This window comes from Arachis duranensis, chromosome 1, assembly GCF_000817695.3.
Source record: "Arachis duranensis cultivar V14167 chromosome 1, aradu.V14167.gnm2.J7QH, whole genome shotgun sequence".
NCBI lineage: Eukaryota > Viridiplantae > Streptophyta > Magnoliopsida > Fabales > Fabaceae > Arachis > Arachis duranensis.
The window spans coordinates 10,470,106-10,480,857 of NC_029772.3; the positions used below are offsets into that span (position 1 = coordinate 10,470,106).

At 29.9% G+C, this 10,752-nt stretch overlaps 1 protein-coding gene across 1 annotated transcript; it reads right to left on the minus strand.

The window, feature by feature from the left end:
- Positions 1-5,575: 5,575 nt before the first annotated feature.
- Positions 5,576-9,321, minus strand: LOC107476555 (calmodulin-lysine N-methyltransferase). Its single transcript, XM_016096389.3, has 7 exons — positions 9,140-9,321; positions 8,907-9,096; positions 8,507-8,586; positions 8,303-8,363; positions 8,056-8,171; positions 6,817-6,943; positions 5,576-6,277 (listed from the first exon to the last, which is right to left on the minus strand). The coding sequence occupies exons 1-7, from the start codon at positions 9,231-9,233 to the stop codon at positions 5,992-5,994; spliced, it is 954 nt and encodes a 317-aa protein (XP_015951875.1). The 5' UTR covers positions 9,234-9,321; the 3' UTR covers positions 5,576-5,991.
- Between the last annotated feature and the right edge of the window lie 1,431 nt (positions 9,322-10,752).

Genomic DNA, 10,752 nt, shown 5'->3' on the forward strand with positions numbered 1-10,752 from the left:
AAACATACAGGCATATTGTAAGATTTCTTCATCAATACATATGAGTATCTTCCAAAGTAAAAAAGAAAAAGGCATGCGTGTGATGACATATAGAAAAACACTTATTTATATTAAGCCGTTCTACTTTTGTATGCTAAGATATTGTAACATAATCTTCAATTACTTTCATCATCTCATCTCATCACATCAAAGGATAGGGTCTGAAAAAGTCTAACATATAATTTAATCACTCTACTTTCCTATTGTGAACGCAGCATACGAATAAGGTAATGCAATTTGGTAGTAGTATTATATATATGCGTAAATGAGCCAGCTAGGTTAAATTATTATTATTATTACTATTTTTAATAAAGTGCTTATGATGGATAAACCCAATCCTTTGAGTGAATATAAAATACAATGCTCTCACATTATTCCCCATTTATTGGGAGTGAATCATGCATGGTGAGTAGTATTTGGGTGTATGTGATTGTGATTAATACAGCTTTAACAATTAGACAAAACTTTTGCCTGCTTATTTATGTCCACACAATCACACTTGTCATTTTAATAATTTAATATATTTATTTAATTTTTTACGGTATATCTAATTTCAGGAGTAATTCGTAACATAAAATTTAAATCAAAGATACTTAATTAATTAAGCGGAAAGGATCCTCTCAAATTTTTAAACAATTAAAAGAGTAAAGTGTGATTTCTAATTCTTTAATATTTTTTTTGTTCTTACTTATAAAATTAATAGTGAGAGATTATATTTTATTTTCTTGATTATTAAAAAAATTGAAAGAATCTATCAATTTTTTTATAAACAAATAAACTAACCACTTGAGTGACCAATTTAAGTTGGAGAGTAATTTAAGATATTTATATTTCAATATATTTAGGAATTTAGATACATTTTACATTTTATTTCCTCGATTATTAAAAAAATTGAAAGAATCTATCAATTTTTTATGAACAAATAAACTAACTACTTGAGTGACTAATCTAAGTTGGAGAGTAATTTAACATATTTATATTTCAATATATTCAGGAATTTAGATACATTTTAGAAGATCTCAATGCAAGGAGTTATGAATTTGTCAAATTTTAAAAATGATATATTTTTAAAGGGTTATGCTAAGTGTACAATAATATATGCTAGAATATAAATACACATTGAAAATAAATTAAATTACAGATGTATTTATACACAAATACATTGATGGCTGATTTGGGTGTACAAATAGCATTTTCTATTTTTAAATGTCAAATATATAAATTAGGGGCATTATATATGAGATAATTAAAAGTAACAATAAATAGGCACATTTTACCATATTAAACTTTAAATTTTCAATAAACAACTAATTCAAGCTTAGTTAAGTAGGATAGCTAAATTCATTTTAGTTAGAAAGGTTTCAATATATATACAACCCAATGCAAAAATCAAAATTAAATCAAATGAAAGTAGCCTATATATAAAACGTGAGAAAGTTAAAAAAGAAGCTTTACCCTAATGAGATTCCAATTGAGAAGACACAAAGAGAACAAGTACAATTGATTCTTTCACCAAGTTGAGGGGGTTTTGGAGAAAGAAGAACATGATCACAATTTAGTACAAAGAAATGAAACAACCCACTTTTGGCCTCAAGATAAGATAACAACTTGAAGCTAAGACCTTTTCTCAATGGTTTATTACTTTGCAACTAGAACTTTTTCCTTGTTTCTACACAACAAGCTAATAAGGCAATGGGAATTGGAAATGTACATATAATTTAACGCAATACCCACCGTTGGTTAGATAGATAGAAAAAATGTACAATAAAAATGGAACATGAATTGTATTGAAATCAAACCAGCCTATAAAGGAAGTGAAAATCGCTTAATGGTATGTAAAGTAGTCATAAAAATAGTGTACAAGAAGTGGATAGCAAAAATAAAAGTAGGGTTTTGTAAAGGGTTTGTTTTTCCCGTTTTCTTTCTACTTTTAAAACAAATCATTGCTTGATTGGTTGTTACATTATTGTACTCCATTCTTCGTACTAAATAATATTACTATGAGAAAAAGTAAGTGGAAAATATATAAAACAACCTAAAAGCAGAGATAGTGTTAGCAAAAATAATATATGTATTATTTTTTCGAGTTTTGAATATTAATTACAATTAAATTTAGAAGGAATTTTTTTTTCATGTTAATCCTACTTGCCTTGAGTAGAATCACTTATTTCTCTGGGTTATCGATAAATTTGATGAAATTATTGTTAATTATCATATTCATCCGTAAATTTTATAAAAATCATGCTCGTTTATTATTTGACATTTTGACTTAAAATTTATCGTAAATTTCGTTGATAATTTTGACAGATAAATTTTGTTAGTAATTTTGACAAATCATTTTCACCGATAAATTTTGTCGATAATAGATAATTTTTTTATAGAAACTTTATATAAAATAGAAAAATACTTGTCATTTTGATTTTCGGAATTAAGAAAAAAAAACCCCTCCAATTCATATAACCATAACTGAAAATTAAATAAAATATTATTTTCTCATTTGTTATTTTTATTTATTGATTTCTTCACAGTATCTCAATCACACAAGAAACAAAAACCAAACCTAATAATAAACCAAATAACGGTGTGAAAAAAAAGTATGAACTCAAAGGTATTTTCCACAATCTTAATTAGCTGTTTAGAACTTTAGATGTACATTAAGATTAATTAAAGTGGGACAGAGTGCACAAAATGAAAATGCAAATATAACAAATGTCATAGGCTTGTCTCTAATAAATATAGCCCCCACTCCTTTTTCTGGCAAAGACACTTACCATCAGCAAAATCATCCTTATTTTAGAAAGTTGGAGGAAGTTTGGACAAAGGGTAAAAAAAAATAGATTATACTACGTGTACACTAAAATCAATCATTAAATTCAATTATTAGTATAGAATATATGTTGGAATATAATTATACGTTAAAAATAAATTAAATCACACATATTTATATACAAATATATTGGTAACTAATTTTAATAGCTGATTTTAGTGTACAAATAATATTTTTTTTAAAAATGCATAAAAGTCCACTCCACAAATAAACCAAACAAACAAAAAAGAAATTAATTTAATACTACTAGTCGCTTCCGTAAGAGCTAAGTATCCTAGGTCATGTTATTAACAATATAATCTCAAAGACAAAGCATATCATATTATCATGATTCTGTTAATGTACAATAATATAGGAAAAGGAAAGCATGAATTCCCCACTTGGTCTAAAATCTAAATTCTAGTTTAATTGAACCCGTTGATATAGCTTTTGACACACTGCAGCTTCATCAAAATGGTGGAGTTGCTTTGTTTACACTCTGGACAGATCTTCTAAAAGCTTCTTACTCGTTTAATATGATTCTTGAAATTAGTATGTGGGAACGAAAAAAATTTTATGTATTCATATATGGTATATTTGGTATGATTTTCAAATTAAAATTCTTTGTTTTGAATATATGAGATATGAAAATTAATTTGCTTTGTTATAATTGATATAAAATATCTTTTATCTTTTAGATGATTTGAGTGGAATTCAAATGATTTAATAGGTTAAAAATAAAAAATATTTTTTAATTTTAAATTCGACTCACAAAAAACTTACGAAATTGCTCAACTAACAAATATAATTTTATATGAATAAAAACTTATATTTCTATCGATTATAATTTATGTCCTCTATCATAATTATATATAAAATTTATATATGCATATATGTGTATAAAAGACAAAATATATATTAATATAAATAATTATAGCAAGTTATATATATATATAAGAATTCAAATTTAAGCTCAAATTTTACTCACAACCTCATCAACTCAATTTATCGAACTGTTAACGAGTCAAGTTTAAACTAGTTCATAAATTGATTTAACTCACTTTAAATACTAACACAATTCCTATTTTGAACGATTCATGCTAAAAACAATGATCGAATTTTCATTTTATTCATTTGAAATCAAATCAAATCATTCATAAAATTAATTAATTCCATATACATCCGTAAACTATAGTATTAAATATTATGCTGATTCACACCTTTTCTTATCATTAATGAGACTTGGACTAATATGAGATCCACGTCTCAACAATGAATATGAACAGGATGTGAGTCAACATCGTCTCACACACCCCAAGTGTATATATCCCAATAAAATATTAACAAATCCACACATGATTCATCTAAATTGTATATCAATTCAATTAGGTATCTTTTAAAAGTGGTACAATATTCAGCCTTTTATTATAATAATTTAAAAAATAAATAAATAAATACACATTTAAAATACAAACTAAATAAAACTGAAATTTAAAATTTAAATTTAAATTTTAAATTTCTGTTTTAAATTTAATATATTTAATTATTAATATATTACGATTTAAATATACATATAAAAATCAAATTAGTTAAAATCAAAATTCATTTTTCTATGTTGTGAAATACTCATAAACTCGTGTTGACACTGCTATTTCTTGGTCTATAAATGGAAGCAGGCAGCCTGGGTATCAATTCCTTGATTTCTCTTCTCTTTAACCCCTCTCTTTTTTTTTGCGTTTACAGTGCTTTTTACTTTTTTTCTTCTCATAGATATTTTATTCTATTTTTCTCTTTCTTCATTTTTTTTCTTTGTCATTTTGAGCTTTATTCTGTTATTTTTCTATTTTTTCATCACTTTTAAAATGCATTCTTATAATTTTATATGTGTTTATATTGTTTATTATGTTTTTATGTACATATATAAATTTATATTTTAATTTTGGATGTGTTTACGTTGTTTATTATGTTCTTATGTATATATAAGCTTTTTTTACATGAATTTTGGATGTGTTATAAAATATTTAGAGTGCATTCTTATAATTTTAGATGTGTATTTAAATTCAATTGTTTCTGTTTTTAATATATAATTTAGAACTACAATCACAATAATTTAGATGTGTTAATACATAATTTTAAATATGTTTATGTTGCTTATTTAATTTTAGATGTGTTTTTGACATGAGTTTTGAAGTCTGTCTATGTTATTTTTTATTTTTTTCTCTATTAATGAAAGGTAACATAATTTTAGATGTGTTTATGTTGTTCTTGTTTTATTTTTTTTCTGATTAATTAAAGGTAACATAACTGTTTTTTTCTGATTAATTAAAGGCAATATAATTTTGAATGTGTTTGTATTTAATTGGACTAGCTGAGCTTATAATGTGGACCAGCTGAGCTTATAATAATATTCTAGTTTTAGATGTGTAGATAAAATACTAATGAGTTTTTTTATATGAAGCAGAAAAACTTTACTATATGAGAGAATAATATGGTCTCCACGAAAGAGAAAGAAAAAGAGTGTAAAGAGATTGGTGAAGATGACGTTATGAGAGAGGGAGAAAATAAAGGAAATGTTTTATTATAGTGATAAGAAGTTAGAGATTTTTTAGTTGATAAAGTTTAAATTGAAAGTGGTTCCTTAAAAATAGAAAATATGATTAATTAAAAAATTAAAATAATAAAATATTAGATTTAAAGGCTAAGTAAAGGCTGAATTTTATTGTACAAGTAGTATTTTCCATTGTATGTTTATATCATAAATGGGAGACAACAATAGTGCAAATATTCAATCACTAAATAGCAAATATTATCTATCAAATACAGAACTTTTGATAAGTTTCTTCTTTTCCCCCTTTTTTTGTGTTGCAAAGACTAATAAGATTCAAGGAAACCATATTTTGATATATCTACTGCTTCTGAGGCCCCAAATTTTAATATTCTTCACTTTAAAGATGAGCCACCGAATATGCTTCATATTTCATTTGAGAGTAGTACTGTATATTGAAGATATGACCCCAACAAATTGAAGCATGCATCAACAGCATATTTACTGTGTTGGAAGAATAGATTTGTACCTTATCCATGACTTAATAAGAGTCAACCAACAATGGAGTGAGTCCCCATTTGAAACATTTGGAAGTTTAAGTTCATAGGGTAATTCTGATTAATAGTGGATAGCAGTGATCTTTCTCATAACTTGGCCAAGAGGTTCTATTTTCACCGTTCAAGAACCCCTCATGGCGTTTCCATACTTCTGTATCATATTTCTCTGTGACACTGAAATTCAAACCATTTTCTTCAACCACCCCCAAGAACAGGTCCAATGAGTTGCCTCTTTTAGGACTTAAAAATATAGCCTCTGAAGATGCTGATTTGGACAATAGCCGTTTGACAATTCGAACAAGGCCTCCGTGGAAATCCTTAAAGAAAGTGCTTTAGAAAAGAACAAATTAAGCCGTAAATATAAGATAAGAGTAGCATAAAGATGGAAACAAAAAGCAAGTCAAGCTACATGTATGTGAATCTGTTTTGGCATTACGCGTGAGACACGTAATGCCTTTCATCCCACTGGAGAATAAATTTGAATATCTGCATATCTCCAAGTTTAAAAATTGAAACTGATAGAAAAGTTAACAAAAGAAACAAAGAAAAGCAACCCCATTTGCCAGCCAACCATTACATTAATGTAAAATTTCATTCATCAGAAAAGAACAAATCTTCCATCATAAAAACAAGAAATTTGGAGCCTTATGACTACCAACTCATGCTGATCTATTGTTTAACTGTTATCCTTATCCAATATGACAAAACAAATGCTATAGTCATGAAATAACATTTCCCATTAAGTAATAAGCTAAACGCTTCCAATGGTATCACTACAACTGTAAATAAAACGTTTAAGTATAAATGGAAAAAAGAGGCACAGAAACCAGCTATACAGCGGAGAACAACTCAAAAGAAGAAAGTCTCACCAATCACTTGCAACAATGATATCGAAAGTGTCTGCAATATTATCTTCCTGATCCCAATGGAGCCGCATAGACTTCACAACTGTATCCCCAAATGCTCTAGAGTTGGCTTCAATGTTACGCTGAGTATCTGATTGTCATGGACAAGCAATTACATTCAAGAAAGTATTAAATGACGACTGTATTTCTGGAAAGAGAACAAAGAACTGAGATGTAGACTAATTGTAAAACTTTTTATTTCCCGAAGTAAAGAGTAACCACCCAAATTGGTCTCTAAGGAATTTCTGATTGGGTCACTTTGGTCTTCAATACATTTTTATTACTCTAGAAGTTCTCAAAACAGATTGGTAACTCTATAAAAGAGACTAATTTGTCTTACAATAATGTTTTCTTTAAACCTAATTGCCTTATAATGAAACTTATTAGGAATTTATTTGTCTAATACGCATATTAAAAATTTTATTGAAAGCAATAGAGAGTCTAATCTATCTGATGGAAGTGATTTTTGGGGGCTTCCAGAGTAATAAAAATTTATTAGAAATCACAATGTCGAATCTGAAATTCGTTGGGACTAATTTGAGTGCTTATTTAAAGAAATTTCATTAGAAAAGAAAGAGATTGCAAAGAGGATCAGAAATCCTCATGCATTCTATGCTGATAAACCATGTTTCAACTATTCCTATTTCTTTGTACGGTGGATAAAGAAACACCATGAAACAGAACATGCGAAGAGCAACAAAGGGATGCCCAAAAATGAGTCATAATTATTCACACATTTGATTACTTTCACATTGTAAAAAGTAAGTCTACACATCTACACTTCTACAAAGCACAACAAAATGTCCCAAACATGCTGCAACTCGTCTCAGTAGTCAACTTCTACTCTTGAATAAGTTCTCACTAAGTTCAGGAATCACTGAACATGTTGCAGTTAATACCACAACTGTTAATGAGTTCAGCCAACATTTATTAGAGAAAAAAGATATCAACTAACCATGGCAACATAGCTATTATCAATTTTGATTTGATGTATATAAGATAGTTACTCTCCTTTACAAACAAAATTTTAAAACAAGATCACCAGAAGAAAGCCCTGTTATCCATATCCTCAACGCACCATAGTATCCCTTATTTAGATAAGCTTAAAGTGAAAACGTATTGACTTCGGAAAAATACAATCTTTTCAAAATATAAGAAGTAGCGGAACTTTTATCATTATATATAACAAAACCAACAGGATACAATAAACCACTTGGGGATTTCCATCTGAGATTACAACCTCTGATGCCTCAGTAACAGCTGCAATAACAAACCCAGCCAAGCCATAGCCAGAACCAAGTTCAATAACTTTTTTAGACCTAAGATAATTTAAATTCATACATAAACATCATAACAGAGCAAAGTGAGAAAAAGATGCTAGTAAATAGAGCAACAAAATTCAAAGTAAACTTGAATAAAATCTTCAAGAAAGAAATATAGTTTTTTGAACCTGAATATATCTGCTTGCGACAAGCAAAAGTGAGCAAGAACATCTTCCGAAGGCCAATTACCTGCAGAAGACATCATGATTTATAGGTACAAACTGTATCAATAAAAGACCAAGATCATGTTTTATAATTATTCAAAAGTAATTAGTTGTCTGCGAATTCAAATACACACTAAGTATTTTGAGGATGATATAAAAGGAACCTACAGACAAGGCCAGTGTTGTCAATGTTGTATCTGTTGCATATCTCAAAATCACTGAGCTGAGCATGGTTTTCCACTCTTTGTCTGCACAACCAAAATATGCCGCATTATCATTCAAGCAAATTAAATATTCAACCAAGAAAGTCACATGGGAATGAGATTGACATTGACTTCTATAAAAACAACATACACACCACAAGAAGAATCAATTCAAACAAACGAATCCTTGACACAATTTAACTTTTAAGAAACAATTTTCTATGATTCACAGAAAGCAAGCAATCTCACTAATTGAAACAAAAGCCTGATACATATGAGCTCAACTAAACTAAATATTACTACTACATTGTGAACATAACTAAATTAATTAACAAATTTTCCAGCAAACAACACTAAGAACTCACGTCAAAAACAGTTGCGGAGAGCCAGGGACAGGAAGAGTGTAACAAACTCGCATATCCATGGTGGAACCGTTGCTTTTATTGGAGTCACATTCATCATCAGCATTCACTTTCACTTCATGACAGTGTATCAAATTGAATCCATGCGTTGTTCTTCTCGAAATTCTCTTAATACGCGTTTCAGATTCCTCATCTGCCAGGAATTGAAAAAAAGTAAGTCGGAAGAGTTGAATTACGTGGCTTAGGATGAGAATTGCGAGGGAGAAGAGCGTGGCGGAGGATCTGCCATCTCACAGAGGAAGCTTTCTCCTTTGTTCTGCTACTTTCCATCGAAGTGAGAACCAAAGAATGTCGTTTTGATTTCACAACGCGCCGTTTTGAGGCAGAGTACCAAAACGACGATGAAGAGTAAGGTGAGCTGGTTAACTGAAACTGAAAATGTGAAATACTGAACTAGTTTTGTATTTTTTTTGTGACCGAAATAAATTAAACAAAGAAAAATAAAACAAATAAAACAAAGAACTGCTTAAATAGAGGGCAGTCTTGTTTAAGACTACTCTTAAATTCCTCCCAAGGTGAAAGAAGCTCCAAATGCGAAAGTTGTAACTTTATCGCCATCTTTGCCATAGTATCTGCCACCGTGTTTGCATCTCTCATAATCAAACGAAAGTCAACACACCAATTCCAATGCATGATATCTCTTATTTTGAGCATCAATGAATCAATATACCCAAAACTATCTTGAGTAACAAGATTAAATGCTTCCACACAATCCGTCTCACAAATAACATCTCGTTGACCCACATCCCAAGCTAAGAGATATCCTCTCCAAATAGCAAACAATTCTCCTTGAAAAATAATATTACTCTCAATCATTCCCAAACACCCCCTTTGCCAGCTCCCATTACAATCTCTAATAACACAAGCAAAACCAACACTATCACCCGAACCAAAATAACTAGCATCACAATTAATCTTAAAAGTACCAATGGATGGGAGATTCCAAAATCCATTTAGAGTAGAGGGAAGGGACATACGTTGTAATTCAAAAATATTCCTAAACTCTTTTTCTGAGGTTAATGCCAGACAAATCACTTTTTTCGGAGGCCAAGTTTCATGGGGATTAAATATGTCATTATTCCTTGCTCGCCATATCCACCAAAGTCCCGAAAAGAACTTGAACGGATGCTCTCTACTATGATACAATAACCAGTTCTTCAAATCCAAAGGATGACAAGAAATATCCAACCTATACCAGACAAGATGAGCTTTTGGACAATCCCGAATACAATGTAAAACCGATTCCTGGCTAGAAAGACATCTTGGACACCTATCCGATGACGACATCCATCTTCTAAAGCGAAAACTTGCAGTAGGAAGAGCCTCCTTAAGACACAACCAAGCCAAAAACTTATACTTTTCCGGAACAAGCTGACGCCAAAACCAAAACCAATTCTCCCGCTCCTCCCAACCAAACAGTTGCTTACACAATCACAAGTAACCATTGCGTGAGTTATAGACTTTGGCAGCAGGCCCACTCCAATACCAACCCACTTCCGGACCTGCTTGTTCATCTGGATTGTAAGAGAGAATATTACCTTTCAGATTTTGAGATAAAGGAGAATAAAGAGTATCCAAATGCCACCTACCAACCGACCAAATATCCTGTATCCGGAGATTCGAATAAGAAATGTGAACATAATCCATCTCATTAGATAACCGCCATTCTCTCCTCCAGCTAGAAAACCAAAAATTCTGATTCAAATCTCCAATACACCAAGCAAATCCATCCTTCAACACTTTCCAAGCCTTGCAAAGACACCTCCAAATGGGAGAGTCCTTGTTCTTA